This window comes from Petromyzon marinus, chromosome 5 (genome assembly GCF_048934315.1).
Source record: "Petromyzon marinus isolate PM22_M1 ecotype Great Lakes invasive population chromosome 5, UKy_Petmar_22M1.pri1.0, whole genome shotgun sequence".
Lineage (NCBI taxonomy): Eukaryota > Metazoa > Chordata > Hyperoartia > Petromyzontiformes > Petromyzontidae > Petromyzon > Petromyzon marinus.
Window position 1 is genome coordinate 19,657,899 of NC_133671.1, and position 19,718 is coordinate 19,677,616.

The 19,718-nt window shown below is 50.5% G+C and overlaps 1 protein-coding gene across 2 annotated transcripts in view; it reads left to right on the forward strand.

The window, feature by feature from the left end:
• Positions 1-323: 323 nt before the first annotated feature.
• Positions 324-19,718, forward strand: part of SFSWAP (splicing factor SWAP) — a 54,383-nt gene continuing 34,988 nt past the window's right edge. Inside the window, exons 1-8 of one of the 2 annotated variants that reach the window (XM_032947309.2) lie at positions 324-693; positions 2,458-2,624; positions 4,774-4,926; positions 7,215-7,309; positions 13,234-13,468; positions 14,911-15,038; positions 17,687-17,809; positions 18,572-18,740. In XM_032947309.2, the coding sequence (XP_032803200.2) occupies positions 548-693; positions 2,458-2,624; positions 4,774-4,926; positions 7,215-7,309; positions 13,234-13,468; positions 14,911-15,038; positions 17,687-17,809; positions 18,572-18,740 (1,216 nt within the window). In that variant the 5' untranslated portion in view covers positions 324-547. Of the gene's footprint in view, positions 2,625-4,773; positions 4,927-7,214; positions 7,310-13,233; positions 13,469-14,910; positions 15,039-17,686; positions 17,810-18,571; positions 18,741-19,718 lie in introns of both variants that reach the window. The other variant, XM_032947308.2, reaches the window with a different exon arrangement.

Here is a 19,718-nt window from a genome sequence, read left to right on the forward strand (position 1 = left end):
AGACTAAACGTCGTGAGACTTTTATTGTTTTTTATTTTATTGTTTCCTTTCTACGTGACTTTACCGAAAGAACCAAGAATATGAATCACTGCAGTCACGAAAGCTTTAAATAAAAATTTAACATTTATATTATTTAAGATTACATTATATTATCACCAAGCGCCGGGGCTTGGATTCGATACCCCGCAGACGCGCAACCCCCTCATCACCCGCCAACTCCCCAACCACGCGGGCCCGAGCGACCAGCCCCGCCCCCCCCGCCCCCCCCGCCCCGCAAGTTGCGACCAATGGGCGGCCAAAGATCGCGACCGACCCCACGGTCCAATCGGGAAGGGCCTTCAGTTCCTCGCGCGGGCGAACCGCGCTCTGTGGCCCCCCATATCGACTAGGAAATCTAATCGCGTTGTCGAGCACGGGGGGGAAAAACATTTTTAGTGCGGTTTTTTTTTGTTCCCGCCGGTGTGGTGGTGGTGAGAGACCCTCGCGGGAAGGGACCCCCCTCACCCACCCGCCCGCCCGCCTGCCTCCGCCGCTCAAGGCAAAGGCGATGGCAACGATGGGCAGCGTCAAGGACGAGCTGTTGGTGTTCGGTTACGCGTGCAAAGTGTTTCGCGACGACGAGAGAGCGCGCTCGCTCGATAGAGGAGTCCACCTCATTCCGTGGATGGGCGACGAGTCCATCCGGATGGATAGGTCTGTCAACCCCCCCTCACCCCTTCTCCTTTCCTGCCCTCTTGAACGAGCGAACGAACATTTCACACGCACACACAAAACCGGCCACTCGCAAACAAAACTGCCGATAAATCGCGACTCGCATCGCGGACTTTCTCTCTTCGCTGCTACGGTTGTAAATGTTTTTTTTTATACGCCAAGTTCGTTGCTGCTGCTGATGATGTTTTTAGTTTCGCATTTCGGGCCTACCCACGTCTCCCGTAAATGTGTCGCGACCACCGATCTTGCCTGGTTCCCCCTGCCCGTAGATCCGCGCCTCGCGCCCCGCAGGGATGGCTCAGGCAAGACCGTAGGCTCGTGCTCCGGTGCCGACAATTGTTTTCGTGAGGGGAAATCCGTGGGAAAGTTGGGGTTTTTTTAAATTTAAACCTTTGTTGCAAAGTAAAACGCGGCTGCTGCTAAAAAACAACAACACAAATATATCTTGATGTTGTAGATACCTGCCTGAGATTGTGTGTCTGGTAATGCGTGAGGTAATAGCACTTAAAATCGCGGCAGTCCCCACGTTGCCCCCTCCGATATAAACCGAAGTCTTATTTTTACCCATTCTCCTAATATCTCACGTAAACCGAAGTCTTTTATTACCAATTCTATTCGTTAATCCACTGCTGGATGACCGAAGAAGGCCTTCCGCGGTCGTTTGGACCTCGCTGGTCAGGTGCGGGGTGGTGAATTTTGAGTGGCCCCTGAACCGGTTCGGCTCTTCGCTCGCCACTGATGTTAGCCGCGCACGGGAATCTTAACACCTCGCCAGAGGGTGGACGATGCGATTCCATAAAAGCATTGTGCCAACCACGCCACATCTCCCCCCCAGCCCGCCATGCATTGTAAAAGTCCTTTTCCCTAGAATATTTTAACAAGCCCCAAGACACACAACTCGCGGTGTAGGTAGCTACAAGATAAAATAGATGTTTGTAAAAAAAACCCAACAACAACAAGAAATTCGCTTGCGTCTTTAATGACAACAACAACAAAAAACTAAGATAAGGTAAATATAATCGGATGGGTACAAAGTTTCTGTAACTTTCTCGACTTACAATGTGTTTGAGTTTTGGTTTAACGCAGGTGGTCGAGCCATTGCAGTGATTGTGTGACAGGTTCACTGGTCAAACGAGAGGTAACGGTAAGAAACATCTAAACATGGCATAACAATATATCTCTACAAACTACAGTATGTATTACAGCATATATATATACCATGATGAAACACTGCCCAGATTATATCGTTGTTTGCATTATTGCCATCAGTTAATTGCAATAGCTAACCGAGCTAGCATTGTATGACTACATGTTGGTTACAACAGCATTTTAATGGTTTTTTCCACGTACTAAAAACACTGCTGTACATACGATGTTGATATGCTTTTCATGTTAGTAGCGAGAGTTAAATTTTATGGTGGCTTCGTAATGTTATAATTACCTAGACGTGACACGATGTGTTAGCCCGAGATGTCTTAATAAGCGTCGGTGTTTTTCATTTAGCGTTGGAGTGATGCACAAGTTGGTACGATTTCCAGTGGCAGAGCTGCCCACTGCAGTAGCAATTTTCCCCGTTTGTCGTTTTCTCTCCGGTTTTCCTGGCGCGGTTCGAGGTGCCGCAGGGAGTGGGTGGGGGGGTAAGTATCCACGTGAACCGGACCGACCGGTCCCTGAGGCCCCCCTAGCACTGCTAACTTTCTCTCCCCTGGCCCCCCCCCTCCCGATCCCCGCCTCTGCCGCCGGCAGGTACGACGGGAGGGGTCACCTGCACGACCTCTCCGAGTACGACGCGGAGTACACGTGGAACCGCAGCTACGACCTCTCGGAGGAGGAGGCTCGCATCGAGGCGCTGTGCGATGTCGAGCGCTACCTGGCGCTGACCACCAACCTGCTGGACGAGGAGGCGCGGCATGGTGTGACCCGCACCCCCCCCTGCCACCTACCCCACTTACCCACACAACCGCCGCTTGGTGTGGTCATTAGATGCCCACTAAATTATATCCATAGACCACCTTGGCTTAAAGTTCTACGGGTTGTCGTTGACTCGTCTTAAGATAAACTAGATTGAAAACTCATTTCTTAGATTGCAAACTAATTTCTATAGAACTGCTTTATGTGTTTAGTTTGGTGTCCTTCCCCCGGTGCCTCTGATTAGCACGGTTGGCTACGTACGGTGCAAAATAATTTAAACATACATACAAACGAAATCTTTTTACGATAAACATGATTTTTTTTTTACCAAGTAAGGCCCACTGAGCTAAGTAGATTTTTTTTAGAAGCGACCTGGCCACAAATTATATCTCAACGAGGTGGCTTATCATCACGTGGAAACATATATCAGCCAAATATTCTAAACGCATGTTGATTCTAAATGTTGAGGGAAAAACCGGAGGAGCCAAAGCAAAATTAACGTGACCACGTGCAGTTTGAATGGAGCAGAGACTTAGCTGTAGACTTCGTCTGGAGCAGATGTGGTTGTAGACTTAGTTCATCTGGAGCTCATCCGGAGTAGATGAGCGTAGACCTAGTTTGTGTTCTGGTCGTGGTCAAGATAGTATTCAGTATCACGATTCGGTTAAATAATTGATTCCTCTTCATCACATTACTATTTTGTGTCGTTTTCCCATCTCTTTCTCGCTCTTACAGTTTTATTAGGTCCCTCGGCTTAAATTTAAGAGGAGTGGATCGCCTTTTATATGCTGTATAAATCCACATGTTATTCATTTATTCTTACACGTAGTATTTGATGGCTATGTAATGAATGCGGCAAATTATGAATTGATGCATCGCGACATGCCTTAAAATTGGATGTAATTTTTGCAATGGCCATGGGATCTAGCATCAGGAAAGTAGTGACACCCCGGAGACCGACATCAACGGCATTGACTCCGATGACCTCTGTATGTTAGCGATGTTAAGTTTCGTGCGGCGAACTTAGTCAGTGGAGAGTTGATTAAGCAAAAGTTTTGGGCTCTTCTCGTTTTAGGCTTGGCTCATGAACAAGGCTGAATAAATTAAACACCTCTCTGGCCATTCCAGAGAGGGTAGTATGCAATGAAAATATTTGACATTTTAAATACCATCAGACCTGGCCACGAGTCAACGATTGGGGTGATCTGGTGGGCATAAATAACCCTGAGTTTCCCAAAACGCTGACCAACGATCTGTTAAGTGGACATTATGATCATTTTATATATTTAGAATTTCCAAATATATTATTCTAACAATATGGGCGTCGGACAAAGTCCGTTCGTAAATCTCATTGAGACGGTGAGCCCTGTCTAAGCCACGCAAGCAATTATTCGCATTATTTCTTGAAAACCTTCAATAGCCTCTTTTTTTAGCCTCTACACAAGAGGGGAGGACACTTTTCCTCCATGCTCTGCAATGAGATTGCTAGATCACAGTCAAACCGATAGAGTTCTATTAATTCTCAGAGCTATAAATTGGCAGAATAAAGGACGAAACCAGATGGATTAAAATGACGATCGCTTTTTGCGCGGTCATCGGTGACCAGACTGAGTACCGTGAACTCGCATTCGAGATCCGCGCTTAATCACCGGCAGCCGAAACCTGGCCTCGAACCGAGAACCTCGGCAGCACTAGCTTCGGCTCCTCGCCCTCGATGCAGTTTAATATTTCAAGTCCCCAAGATAACATTTAAAAATTTTAGTACCCCAAAGTTGCTGTGGTAGACCAATAAATCCTTGCCCCAGTGTTCTGCTTGCGGCATTGTAAAGGGCCGCAGCAGACCTCCGTGATATCTCATTAATGCCGTTGGTCTCGCATGGCCGCAAAGTTATTGTCTTTATTGTCGCTGTCCTCGCCGCGTTCGCGTAAAACGACGACGCTTTTGTTGACTCTCGTTCCGGTGGTAGTGCGCGCGCATGCGGTTTCTCTGTTTTTTTTGTTAAATCGCATTAAATGCCTACGCAGCGTTTACTGGTGGTGGTTTCCGCGGGCTTGCCGAGGGTCACATTCCCCTTGTGCGCGTTGGACCGTGGCAAATTTTTCCCCCCACCCACCCACCCACTCCTCGTGCGCGTTCCTTCGTTCTCGCAGAGGAGGAGTACAAACGGCTGCACCAGGAGCTGGCGGAGGACGGTGCCTACCGAGCCGTGGGCTTTTCCTACGGCGACGAGTACTATGACCCCACGCAGCCCACCGAGGAGGAGGACGCACACCCCAAACCCCAGCCGCCGCCAGCGCTCGCCGGTAACGGCGGCCAGAGAGAGACCACGTTGCCATTTTCGCTTCCTTGTCGGCCCTCTTTTATCGCCACTACCGCTGCTGCTACGGTCACGGATGCCACCGTGCTGTAATGGCCAGCGCACCCGGGCATGCGCAACAGATGCGGTTAAACGACCGGTGCAAGGATATTAATATCACTGCATCCCCCCCACCACCCACGCCACCTTGCCTCTGGCCACCCAGCAGTATAAATGAGTACACTGCGGTTAGTCGATCGGCAGGTTGCGTGTGGTGAGATGAAGTGTGGGTACGCCCACGTCTTCAAAGACGACCGGCAAGCGTGGAAGAGTAGGCAAAAGTACCATCGTGCTGTGTTCAACCACCTTGGTCAAGGACTCGGCATTTCTCTTGCTCCTGCTGTCCTCGCACTGCTCGATCTTTGAACTGCCGTTGTCTTGTTTCTCTAGTTACTGTGTACACCTGAACAACCATTTGCTCAATGCACTGCCGGATAAAGACCTCGCTACGCCATGCAGGTCATGGGCATTCTCGGAGCACACCTCGCTGCACGCCGGCCGGTGTGGGTTGATGAACGCAGGGGCCATCGGCACAAGAGCAGTACAGTACAACAATAGCTTTGCTCCACTTCACCCCCAAAGCCTCGGCGCCCTGCAGCCTGCAAAGTTGACGGCGGTCGCCACTCCAAGCGCGATCCAGGCTGCACGCTTCCTCGTCTTTTTGCGACGGCATCATTGGTGCCGTCTGTCACTGGCCCTGATTGGCGTTACGGGCTTCTGGGTCTGTGCCCAGCAACTGTTGTTTAACGAATGAGACGCCCGCGAGCTGCGTTCACGCCAGGGTGTCGCTTGGCGTCCCGGGAGGCCCTGTTGTTACGTAAAACGGCTTGGTCCGAGAAATCCTGGGGTCGTGTTTTATACGTCGCAACGCAATTGTAAGTTATTCAGCGTCTAAAAAATGCGACCTTGGCCCCCACATGCTATATAAATAGACGACCCTGCGCACCATAATTGCTTTTATTTTGAGCAGAGGGGAAGAAGGAATAGAAATTCTGCAGGCCCGTGAGGAAGGGAATGCCAGGCGACGTTATTGTCTAAAGTGCAAGCGAGGACGTGTCATTTTGGTTCGCCCTTCGAATTCTTGAAACTGAAACCTAAACTATTTTTTATTTTACCAGCTAAGGCCTACTGAGCTGTATAGCTCTTTTTCAGAAGTGACATGGCCACGAATGATAGCTCAACGAAGTGGATTATCCTATGGAAACTTATAGCAGCATACTCTAAACGCATGGTGATTTTTAATGTGGAGGGAAAATCCAGAGGACCTGGAGGAAAATCCATGCGATCACGTGGAGAACACGCAAACTCCAAATATACAGGTGTCATGGTCGGTATCGAACTCATGACCTCCTGTATACCAGGCTAGGTAGTTAATATTTTTCCACCGTGGCACCCGTCCTTCACCAACCCGCACTGATCAGCACGGTGAGGTATGGTCAAACAACCCTCATTGCTGACACTGCGTTTGGGGAGGCCTTCATCCGCTGGTGGATTGACAAAGCAGCTGTGTAAGTTATTCTCAATAAGCTGCAATTTGGTTTACGAGTGTACTTTTATCTGTTTTCTGTATGCATTACAGGCCAATTGCAGTTTATAATGCACCATCGCAGCTCCGATTCTCATTAACCTTGCATTTTCTTCCCCGCACAAATCAAAATAACCGATGACCGTACTTTTTTCAAAGAGTCTTGACATTTTCGTCGCTACGTTCTTGCGTGCGCAGCCTCAATAAAGAACGACGCTCCCTCTGTGCCGTGGCCTGTGGTGCGCCCACCGCCGTCAACAACAAGCACGCCGCTCCCTTGTAAACGCCCCGCAAGCCCATTGACTGCGGTCCCCTTCGTGATTGTGGCCGCCACGGTGGCTCGGAGATGTTAACCACCTCGCCTGGTATACAGGAGGTAGTGGGTTCGATCCCAACCCTGACGCCTGCTGTAAATTTGGAGTTTGCATGTCTCCCCATGGTCGCATCGATTTTTTTAAATCCTGGAGTCCTCCGATTATTATTTCCACATTTAGAATCAACGTGCGTTTGGAGTATTTGGCTGCTATAAAATCCGCATGGGCAATGAGCCACTTCGTTGAGCTATCATTTGTGGCCAGGTCGCTTCTGAAAAAGAGCTATACAGCTCAATGGACCTTACCTGAAATAAACAGTTTATAGATTGCCTTGACGGCATTTTATCGTATGCGATGTGTTTTTTTTCTTCTCATCTGTCGGGAATTTTGTGCCAGTTTTGCCTGCAGTCGAGAAAAATCCCGAGCCGGAGGTGAACGAAGAGCCGTTCATTGCCCCAGAAGAACTTAAATTACCCTCGGGCATGGAAGTGGTGAGTGCAAATATGTAGAATCGCTTAATGCACGCCGACCATTGTGGCCATTGATGCTTGCCGGTTACGTTATATATTCGGAGTGAAGTTAAGTGGGTCATTTTCAAATCTCTGACCTTGGGTTGGCATTTACTTTCCCCGTCATGGTGGCTGGGCCCCCTTTGCTTTGATCGCAAGTCTGGCTGGTCCCCCCAGCCCCCCCCCCCACCCCCTGTAGATTCACACTGATAAAATTGATGGGCTTCAGAGGGAGACGGTAGGGTTTGGCGGGGGAGGGGTGTGGAGGGGGGCACAGGAACGATTGGGGGTGGGGGGGGCTGCTGCACGGGGAGGAAAGTGAAAATAGATGAAAGGAAGTGGCTCCCTGGTTATCAGTGTGAGGTGACCTTTACAACGGCCGAGCGTGGCTCTCGCGGTGCCAGAACAGATTGATGGAAGCAGGGGTTAATGACGGGGTCGCTGCACATGGCGGGCCTGTGATGAGGTAATTTCCCGCGGCATTTAAAATTCCACCCCGGCCGCCCGCAGCACAGCGCAATAAAATGTTTGGGCCGAGGGCCTGGGTCGCCGCCAAGTTTGTGTGTGCCGTTTGTGTGTGCCGCCGTGACTGCTCGGTGTTAAAACTAATTTTAAACATTGGGGTGTTTGGTGGTTGTGTGGGGGGGGGTTGGAGGGCTTGCAGCAGAGAGAGAGGGGATAGTGGCGGTGGTGGTGCATGGGTGGACCTGGAAGGGGGAATCTACTTTGGAGAGATTGAAAAAAAATCGTATAGGTGTGTGTGTGGCTCGTATCAACATTTCATCTTTGAAGTGGCGGCGCTCGCTGTAAATGTAGAATCGGTTGTGGGTTTAATGCTGCTCGAGGACAGCACCTTGCCGAGCGAATAAATTGCCAGCCGTGTCCAGAAAGTGTTTATTAAAATTACACATTCGGGTGCGAAGGGAGCGTTGTTTTACATTAACATGAAACTGCATCCATTCCGTTGATTTAAACAAATTGGGTAGCTCCCGCGTGTGAAGGGAGCTTGGGCAGCCACCTGCACGTAATTGGAAATATGCTTTGAAATAATGCCCCCCGCTGGATTTCTACTGGAAAGAACTTCATTGTTATCCACTTCTCCCTTCGGTTTGCGAGATTCATCGTTGTAATCTACAACGCTTCGCTTTTAAAAGTTCCGCCTTGGGAACGTCTTTTTCTCGGTTTAAAATAAATATTAAAACAATGTTAAACAAAAAGGCGCGGCGACCCCTTGCAACTTCATGCTCACGCCACTGCTGGCACAATTTGGCACCCCCTCCCCCCACTATAGGAGAGGTCTGAAGAGCTCCTCGAGGGAGCCTTCGACCTGCTCGTCGGCCGCCGGTTAGACATCTTAGAGATACCCACGTTTCACCCCACCGCACGTGACCCGCCGATGGATCATCTGTGGGTTGAACCCTTTTATGCCGCTGGGTGGACGTTGTAGACGCTCGCCCATCGTTTAGACTTCCGCGCTGAGAGATTGAATAGAACCGGCGGCCTCTGGGTTGCAAGTTGAGTGCGCGCCAACTATTATGGCACAGCATCGTCCCCTCAAAAAAATAAATCAATCCCCCGTATTTTTTATTTATTCTGTACATATTTGCACATTCCCACCGTTACAAAGGGGAACCTATTTTGCAACAAACAACATAATTTCACGTCTCAATAAATAGCGCAAAATAAAGTTACTTTTTCTCTTGCCATAATGGCTCACACATTTACAGTTTGTGATTTATATGCGGGAGAGTTTAGCTGCTCGCCGAGACCTCTGCGGTTTGTCCCGACAGACCATGACTGTCCGCCAGCGATGCAAAAAAAGTGAAAGCGCGGGTCACCTATTTGGTGGTTTCTTTGTTGAAGCCTTCAATTGCTTCTTTTCTTTGCGGCTGCCTGAGAAATGTCCATCCTCAAAGTACAAAGCGGCGCTTTGTACTCGGGTTGTTGTAATATTCGCGGAATTCTGGCGCCCGGATCGTGGATTGCGGAGCTCCTCCTCCGCGGCCCGTAGCCGCGGTTCACGGTGGTTGATAGAGAGGTTGCGTGTTCGCCGCTGAGCGAGCGAGCGAGCAGACGGGCCGAATGGAGTCGAGCGGTCACAAAGATGGCTTTTGTGCGAAATATTAGCTCTCCACGCCACTTGCTGACTTTTTTTTTCTCTATCCTACTTTTAACTTCGCGAGGGAAAACAGTGATGCTGTGGGCGGACGTATGCAGAGGCTCCATTTACAAAGAGAGTTACGGATTTTATCTCGCGCTCTGTAATCGCTCTCTCCTGATTGAATTGACGGCATTGGCGGCCTAAAGACGGCACGGCTGCAGAGGTGACACGGGAAAATCAATATTGCTGCGGTTGTTCCCTGTGAGAAAAATGTAAAACTCGAGCGGAGAAAGGGGGAGAAAAGATGCGCATCGTTTTAAGATTTACAGTGGCCCCGTGATATAAATTGTCACTTGGTTAGAAGGGTTATGTATTCATGGGTGTAATTACAACATTTATATACATACGTGCCACATTTTAGTCGGGTAGTATTCCACTTCTTGTGATTCATTGTATTCAAGCACACTTTGTATTCATTCATTCATGTCTATTATACGCGGTATATTTGTACATTTTGGCTTTGATATTATTTGTGCTTGGTATTTTAGCACTTAAATATGTTCAGTGCTGTGGTTGTGAAAATATGTGGTGTAAGATTATGGCTTTGTTGTCATGCCCTTGTTGTGCATAATTAATTTTAAATAACTTGCTCATTATGTAGTTAAACTCGCTGTTTTTTCCTGCACATTACAAGCGTATGGAATGACTCATTCTGTTAATAGGTCTGAGCTGAGCCAGTGGTGGAAATTCCATATTCCCATAACAGGGGTATGTCTTATCCATAGGACAACCAATGTTGACTTTCACAAAGTATTACTCGTTTTACCAGCCTTCGGAATTGACTCTTCACCGGGATTTGAGAACCCATGACTTACCGATTGTGAACCACGGCGCTCTTAACCACCAAGCCACCCAGCCAGCCAGATTCATTCCACAATACTGAATTAAATAGACCATGTAATTTAGCCATGTTCACAATCGACTTTATACAAATAATAATAACAATAATTACGGACTTAATAAAATGATAATCTGGTAATGGGTGAAAGCCTTCCCTTACGTCGTGTCGATCGTGGTGGATGTTAGAACATACTTCACCGTGCTTGTCGGCGTGGGTTTGTGAAAGGGGCAACCTAGGAGGACCGGATTGGATAGCGCTCCGTTGCTGATGTCAACTGTGGCCTGGAATCCAACTCGTAGGGAATTGCGCCGGACAGAGATGTTGCAATTCACAGCGATTTGTTCCAACCACTGCGCCACCACTGCGTTAGATATACGCCACTTGACGCGCAAATCGTGTGTATGCTATGCGCCAGATTCGCTCCTCGGCAAAATGGACAAAACACAATGCCTTGGTAATTTGCCTGTCTCTTGGCAGCTGCCCCTGTCTGTAGTTGTCTCCCCTGGCTGCCTGTATTACAGTCTTCTCTCGAAGTCCAGGCTAACGACCCTCCTCTTTTTTCCCCTGCATGTTTATTGACTGAATCTTAATGCCTCTGTTCTTACATTACAGTGCCATCACCCCGTTTCCCGCTCACCCGCAACCGTTAAATGAGACCACATCACCTCGATGTTCCAATCCCTTTGCTGACTCCCAATCCAATCTCAGATCAATTTTAAGATCGCACTCGCCCCTCTTCAAGATCCTCCACGGACTTGCCCCTGCCTACCTCTCACCCTCTCATCTCACTCTACTCTCTTCCACACACTCTCCCACCTCTCTCTCTACTCCCCCCCCCACGCACTCTCCAACCTCTCCCCTCTCATCTCTCTTGCCTCCCCTCCACACACTCTTCCACCTCTCATCTCTCTCGTCTCTCCCCCACGCTCTCTCCCACCTCTCATCTCTCTCGTCTCTCCCCCACGCACTGTTACCACCTCTCATCTCTCTCTACTCCCCTCCGCACACTCTCCCACCTCTCATCTCTCTCTACTCCCCTCACGCACTCTCCCACCTCTCCTCTCTCATCTCTCTCTTTACTCCCCTCCACACACTCTTCCATCTCTCATCTCTCTCGTCTCTCCCCCACGCACTCTACCACCTCTCCCCTGTCATCTCTCTCTACTCCCCTCCACACACTCTCCCACCTCTCATCTCATCTCTACTCCCCTCCACGCACTCTCCGCTCCAGCAACCGAGGCTTTCCATGAGAGCCCCCAGTCGACCTGCGCTCGGCGGGGAGACGCCACTCATTCTCCTCGGCTGCTCCCATAGAATGGCTCAAGAATGGCTCAACACTCTCCTTGTCACCTTCACCGTTGGCTGACTGCCTCTCTCCACAAAATAAATATTCCCACAGTTTTTTTGTACAGTGTGTTGAAAAAGCGGGGGCCCACAATTTAGATTCCGTGTTATCCCCCCGTACTGTGTTCCATTGCGGCCTCTCTCCATCCCTCCCCTTCCCTCCAAAAAAAGAGCACAATTAAAATTCCTACTCTCTTCTTGGGCCTTGATGCTGTCACAGCTTCATGATGTGTTCCGTCAAAAAAAGACGTTGTGTCATAATTTAACTACGCGATGGAATTGTTGCAAAATCTTTTGCTCAAATCGTCCGAATAAGGGGAAAGCGGCCAATGCGTGCGGCAGTACTGCTTCTGTGCGTGCCGACTGTGGGCAGTGACTTGTGCCAGCCAGGTAGCTCCCTCACCCCCTTCGTTGGCGGTTCGAATCAGGCAGGCTGCCCTGGTTATTTCTGCGGGGGTATTCACCGTAAGATGTGTACTCCGTCTACTCCCCAGTGCGACGTTTAATGATCCCCATGCGCCATTCGGAATGAGTAGGCCATCGCGTGCCGGCTTGTTGGTTCCGAGCTTGGCCAATTTGAAAAAAAAAAATTGCTCGTTTGGGATTACACAGAACAATCATTGCCCCCCACCCCCGTTCTGGCAGACATTCCCATTTGCAGGCCGGATGCCAAATCGCCATGTGCCGTACAAGGACAGCTGCCACTGGGCATGAGGCGGGAGGGGAGGGGCGTGTGGGGGTGTTGGTTGTGGAGGGGTATGGGGGGGTGTCGGGGTGGTGTCCTTACGAATGCTTGAGACGGGATGCGATGCAAGGGGCCATGTAAAGCGCTCTTGCGAGGCCCCCCCCCCCCCCGGCATACAGGCGGGGTCGCTGTCGTCAACGGATCGTTGCAACAATTCCTCGTTTAATGCGGTGGTATTTCGATGCGTTCACCGCAAAGTGCCGCGTTCAGCAAAAAATGCGTCGAATGTAAAACAGTTTCCCCCGCAAAATGAAATTATGGGACGGTAAAGTTTTGTCGAGATGCGACGTACCATGGCACACACGCGGTGAGATGGTGGGACGAATTACCCGAGGGTAACGCCGCCACGTTACTGAGTCATTCTGCTTACCGTACCATTCCGCTTGGCCGTGCAGCTCAAGAAAGTAGTTTGTCGTTGACCGCTCAGAAACTGTCATACAACGGGCACTTTTCCGCATTATACCGTACCTATGTATGCTTAACTTCTTTTGCACCGTATGTAGCCAACCGTGCTAATTGCAAGTGCGAGGGAAGGATGAAAAACTAAACACAGATGCAGTCCTAAAAAAATATTTTTGAATTTAACTTTGTAGGCGTTATATCGGTGCGCGGTCCCCGTTCCCTCGTTGGATGAACCTCGTTAAAATGGAAAACGCGTCATACGAAGGCAACGCGCTAAGCGAGGACTTGCCGCACTGTTATTATTACCGTACTGTTATTATTACCGTACGTGACCATCGCACGTTGCGTCGGTCACGCCACAGCGACGACATTAACGCTTGCGACGCCCCCCCCCCCCCATCGCGGCTGCGCAGCCGGCCACGTTCAAGACGCACGCGATCGTGGAGCGCACCGCGGGCTTCGTGTGCAAGCAGGGCACGCAGTTCGAGATCATGCTGAAGACGAAGCAGGCGCGCAACTCCCAGTTCGACTTCCTGCGCTTCGACCACTACCTCAACCCCTACTACAAGCACATCCTGAAGCGCATGAAGGACGGGAAGTACACGCACATCCCCGATCCCAAGCAGCAGCAGCAGCACAAGGCGAAGGGTGAGCGGCCGGGGACGTCGCTTCGCGTTGGTGGGCGGGCGGGCGGGCGTGGACGGGCGGGCAGGCGTGTTTTGACTGCGGCGCGGGTCATCGTGTGGCACGTTTGGTCTTCGCGTCGTCGTTCGTTACGGGTGTGCAAGGCTTATCGCGATTACGCTCCGTGCAGCGCAGGCAATAGCGGTAGTTTCACAGCAGGGAGCGGTGTTGCGATGTGGTTTTGCCCATTTATAGGGAGCTTGTGAGTAATTGCCTTAACTTCCATGATAGAGGTTTTTTTGGGTTAGATCGGGTAAATATATAAATGTGTCGTTAAACCCGCCACCACCCGACACAGACAACTAGTAAGGGTTGCCACGTAAACAGAACGTGCCAATTCGTCACCAGTACAGCACACCGGTGTGTTGGAGAGCCAAGCCGCAGCATTTGCTTGCACCGTAACGCCGGCACACACGTGGCCTACATCACAGAAGCCTCGTTTTTTCAATTAACCAAAAAACCAAAAAAAATTGCTATTTCTGGCAAAATCCGAATTTTTGGGATTTGGGCCCGACCTTCATATTTCAGGATTATTCGGGAATAATCCGAAAAATGGGGTAAACACATCCCCAATACATGCGTGTATCAATCGCAGCCGTCATTCATCCGGGCTGTACGGTCTCGTTGGACGCTCCAACTCGGCGCGCGGCGCAACGAATACGCTGCTCGTTCTGCGCCGAGCGCAGGCGACAATTTCTCTCGATTACACGGGGGGGGAAGTGTGACAGCCGGGGGTGGGTGGGCTGGAATGACCTGGATTAAACAGGTCCAGGGACCGCAGCACACAGTGTCTCATTTGCAAGAGTGACCTAGGTCACCACAATGACAAGAAGCAGGGGGTGATTCAAACCACGTCAATTAGGATGTGGAGCGCATTGTTTTGCAGCAGTGGGGGTGTGAAGGCGCGTAAGATCGTGTCGCCTGTTTACGGGCGTCTCTTTCAAGTGATTGGTTTTATTGCCGACTCTTGAGGTCACGTTGGTACACGAGTCGCCTTTCTCGACACTCATAAAATAATGTTTTCAGCTTGCTGGCTGCCCGATGGTCTATGTGGTTCTTCTTTTTGTCGCGCAGTGGAATTCCACCCACCCCGCCCCCGCACTTTTTATTTTTTTTGCTTTTTATTGTCAATGTCCCTGCTTCTGATTCGTGTGTCATAGCGGGGTGATACGCACACTGACGAAACGCGTTTCTTCTCCCGGACACGTTCGTTGTACAACCATTCGTATTTAAACTAAACTTCTTTTCGGAGATAGAAAAAAACAACTAAAACTGAAAAATATTGAAAGTGAGTAATGAGAAATTTTCACATCGACCCTGCTCACTTGACAACGTCGCCCCCCCCCCCCCCCGCCCCTCCCGCCCCTCCCCCCCCCCGCTTTGCGGGAATGTTTTTCTCCCGCCAGCATCCAGAATGAACTCCGCGGACGAGGAGGAGGAGGACGATGACGACGATAACGAGGGCGGGTACCTCCACCCGAGCTTGTTCGCCTCCAAGGCGCAGTCCAACAGCCGCCTCGAGGAGCTCGTCAAGGTGAGCGGTGCCGCGGCCCGTCGAGCCGCCAGCGCGAGCGTCCGATTGGACGCGGACGTCGCCCAATCAAAACAAATGGCTCTCGCGTTGTTTGCCGTGTACCAACGCCCGGCGTTCCGATACGAGTTTGAAGCTTTGTTCACGATGACAAGCTCATAAGCATGGAACGATTCTACCCCCAAAGACAAAGATCCCCCTTATAGCCTCATTAGACTGTTGGGGAAACTGCTCTTAGCGAGCACCTATGAAGGCCTCTTTGGTACACGAACGAGCGGGTGGCCAGAACCACACCCAACCGCCTTTGCTTCCTCAGTGGCGATGTTTACTCATCGTGCCAGGTACTCATTTGAGGATGAGCCGACCTAGGGAAAGCCCAGGACCGGTTCAGATAATCGTCACTAGTGTTGGACGTGAGCGGAAATTGAGTTCGGGTCTCGGGGTTTATAGCGCAGCGCCCTAACCACACACCACTTCCACCACCACACCCTCTACTTGCCGAATTCCCACAGCAATTCTCTCTCCCCCCCCCCGCCCTCCCAGTTTAATCCCATTGTGCTCTCGGTGTCGTGGCACAAGACGTACAATCCACTTATGTCCCATGCCTACAATGGCAGTTTTGTAGAGCGGGATCGAACTTGGGTTCATGACGCCTGCATATTTGGAGTTTGCGTGTGTCTCTCTCTCTCTCCCCGTGGTGCGTGGATTTTTCTCCGGATACTCCGGTTTTTCTCTCCGCGTTTATAATTTGACGTGTGTTTTAGAGTATTTGGCTGCCATAAATTTCCACTCGATCACATGCCACTTTGTTGAGCGATCATTTGTGATGGCCAGGTCGCTTCTGAAAAAGCTATACAGCTCAGTGGGCCTTACCTGGTAAATAGTTTAAATAGTAAAAAAAAATACATGAGCTGCCACCATTAAGATCTCTTCAAGTGCCCCCCCTCTTAGCACACTCGGGGGCAGCACTTTCACATCCACCCTGCCGCTAGGGGCAATGTCCTTTGTGCGACAGCCGAACCGATGTTTTACGTTTCATCGAGCCGTAACTTAGCACACTGAAAGCGGAGACCCACATTTAACGCCATGGTGGCTTTTTTGTGCAATTGTTGGCGACCGGGCTGAAACCGCCAACCCGCTGCGCTTGAGAACCCGAGTTTGCCCCCCATAGGCAACTGCCCCCGAATTCAAACCCAGGTGTTTGGCGGCGCCAGCTTCTGGCGTGCTCTGACCGTCGGCGCCACCCGGCCACCTCTCTGAGTCGATCACAAATGCACGGGAGTGACGACGCACGTTACACCGATGTCACTGGTGCAATAGCGACGCGGTGGCTAACTTCCACGTTTCTTTTCTCGTCAACGAAACTTCGCACTTGGGCGTTGGACTGCTGGGAACGCACGGGCCGGGTAGATGTGTGCGGGAAGAGAGAGGTTTATCTTTTTTGGCTTCCCTCTTCCTTGAAGCTCGCTTCCCCCCCTCGCGCTGCTTCGTTCGGGGAAGGGAAAGAAAGAGAAAAAAAATGAAGTGAAACGTGCGGGGAATTGGTTGTTTTGTTCTTCCCTTTAGCTCGTTAGATCTCAATTGCCTGCGCACAGCCTAACTGCGTGCGTAGACTTGACTTAATGAGGGGCAAAGGGAGCGCCGTCTTGGAATAAATCGAGTGCGCCTGTTCATCGCGCGGCCAACTTTGCGACGTCTCTAGACTCAATTGTGTTTGGACACTTTGCAAATTGAAATTGTAATTGTGTTCCGCGCTCTTAATGTGCGATACAGCGCGAGCAACCGACAGCGATTGCTTCGTTGTACAGTGCTACGTGGCCGCACGCGGCTCGCCTGACAAAATGCATCTCAACACTTACCTCGGCCTCCGTGTTTAGGCTATTGATTTGAACAAGTGTTGACACAGCAGATTTGGAGCGGCTAATGTTTGCATTATTAAAGCCTGGTTAGCAAATTACCACGTTCAGCTTTTTTTTTTACAGGGGTTCCACCTTCACGATTGCCATTGCGCCAAAAAAGACCGTTCTAATGATCTGAAAATTACCATTTTTATTTCCCATTCTATGCTCGCTGACGGGCAGAACCATTAAGCATCCCGTGGCACCGGTCGAGCGTTATCGGGCCAGCCAAAGCCACGCTGGGCGCCCCCCCACCTTCTCCGCTTGCACGTTTCTTAATTTGTCAGGGACAGCTTTGGCCAAACTGACACACTCTCCGCGCGATTCTTAATTACATTTTTTATTTACAAATGCGTTTCAGCCGTCGGCCGGTGCAATCCAGTTCTGTGCACATATATATGTATGTTTATGAAAAAAACTTTTTTATGTATGTTGAACTGGTCCTGTTCCCTCCTCCTTCGCAAAACCAGCACTCACCACCATTGTGAAGTATGGGTATTGGAAGGCCTTCATTCAGCAGCAGTGGATTGACGAAGGGCAGCAAATGTGAAGAAATGTCTTTAAATTATTCCGAAAATGCTCAGCGACTTTGAAGACTGCTGCAGAACTGTTCTACGTGAGGGTGATTTGTCAACCTATGCCTTTCTGATGATGATGATGATGACGACGACGATGATGATGATGATGGGCAGCTGCTGTTGCATGGCCTAACGCGCGCGTGTGTGAACTGGTCGGCCTGCCGTCGACGCGCAGCCCCTGACGACGGTGGATCCCAACCACCCGCTCATGGCCATGGCGCTGCGAGCACGCATGAACGCCGCCGAACCTGCGGACGCCCTGGCGCAGCCCGACAAGAAAGTCAAAGCTCCCCCGGCAGTGAGAAGAACTGTCCTCTCTTTGCCCGACACCCGTGAACCCACTCTCGCTGTGCAGTGGACCTCTTTTCTTTGCGCTCTCTCTCTCTCTCTTTCTGTCCAGTGATCTTCTCTCCCTTTCTCCCATTTCCATGATGAGAATTATCTCTTAAAGTTAAATACTCTTCGATGCACTTTGCTCTTTGCAAAGAGGGGAACATTCATAACCTCAGAGGTTTCACGTGGCATTTTCCTGCGCGGTTAGAAAATAAGCGCGTATATCGTCTCATGGATTATAATTCACTCCTTAAGGCTCACGATTGATGCATTTTACAAGGTGTATACATGTGCAACCCCTTATCCTTCTACTGCTGGAACGGGGCCCTGTCCCCAAGCCATGCAGGCCGTGGGGCTTATTTGGACGAACCATACTTCACCACGCTGGTCAATGCAGGTTGGCGGAGGTGCGGGGAGCATGGATATGGAGACATAAAAGTATAGTACAGCAACAGATTTTTTATTTTTTCCCGTACTGCAACTCGACTGTCCATGATCTGGCGGGGCTGTCAGTTACTGCATTCCACACAACGTAAGAGTCGATTTCTCTCCGTTCACACAGCTGCAGATTATTCATGATCCACAAAGGGTTAAAACGTAACGGAATCGTTTCCGCCTTTCCCCGCTCCACCACACACGAATCGAGACGAGCCATCGGATCGTGGAGTTGGGCGAACGGATCATTGGTTAACCCCTCGGGGGCGACTGTCACTCGATCAACACCCAGGAACCGACAACCCCTCCCCCGCTCGGCGTCGAGCCTCCAGTCCCAGCTGGTGCGCCTAGCGACACGGGCTCCACCACGTTCGACGCGGATGAGGAGCGGACAGCGGAACATGCACAGGAGCAGGAGGAGGAGGAGGAGGAGGCGCCGCCCACCAAAGCGTCCGCTGCAGGTGAGGCTCTCTCACCTGGTCGAGTGTTGACCCCCCCCCATACTGCCTTGTGACTGGCAACCCTTGACCTATGAAATGTGACCACGATGGCACTAGCAACAAGGCATCTGAGGATCCATCCTGTCCACCCCCGTGCCCGCCCACCTCTAGCTACGTCGCCTTGTATGCAGGAGGTCGTGGGTTCGATCCCGACCCTGACGCCTGTAATATTTTGAGTTTACATGTTCTCCCTGTGGTCGCGTGGATTTTTCTCCAGGTCCTCCGATTTTTCCCTGCTATAAAGTACCACATATTGATAAGCCACTTCATTGAGCTCTCTTTTGTGGCCAGGTCTCTTCTGAAAAAGAGTTATATAGCTCAGTGGGCCTTACCCGGTAAAATGAAAAATTTCGTTTTAATTTTTGAGTCGATTAAGTGCCGTGATTTAGAAATTTATTACATCGCAGGATCGGGAGATCGTCTTGCGGGGGGGGGGGGGGGGGTGTTTTGGGAGTTGCGATTCGACGATCGAGATTAGTTCCGGCGAACGCTTGGCGAACGAAGGTGGTGAGCGCATTAAAACGGCGGCACGGGCCGGTGCTCGACGCGTCCCGCCGCTGCACATTCAGACCGTTGTCGTTTCGTGCACCGTTTCACATTCCGCACGTTAACCTTCCGGAACCGCGGATTGCGCAACCGAGCGACCGATATGGAATTGGCCAGCGTTGTGGTCCATCGATGGTCTGGCTGTGAAGAAAACCTCGCTCTTAAAGGACATACCTGTCTTGCGTTGCACAGATACGCGCCGCCAAACAGACACTATTTTTTGATACGCCATATTTTGTAAGTTTTGCCGTGTGCAAGCAGTTTATAAGCCTCTTTGGAATCTGAGTGATAGTTGTGTTGTTACGTTGGCGTGTGTTTTGCCTTATCACTGTTGCCCAGTGGGTTTCTTTGAGTTTGGCAAATTTTGTTATATCTTGGCGCTGCTGGAAGTTC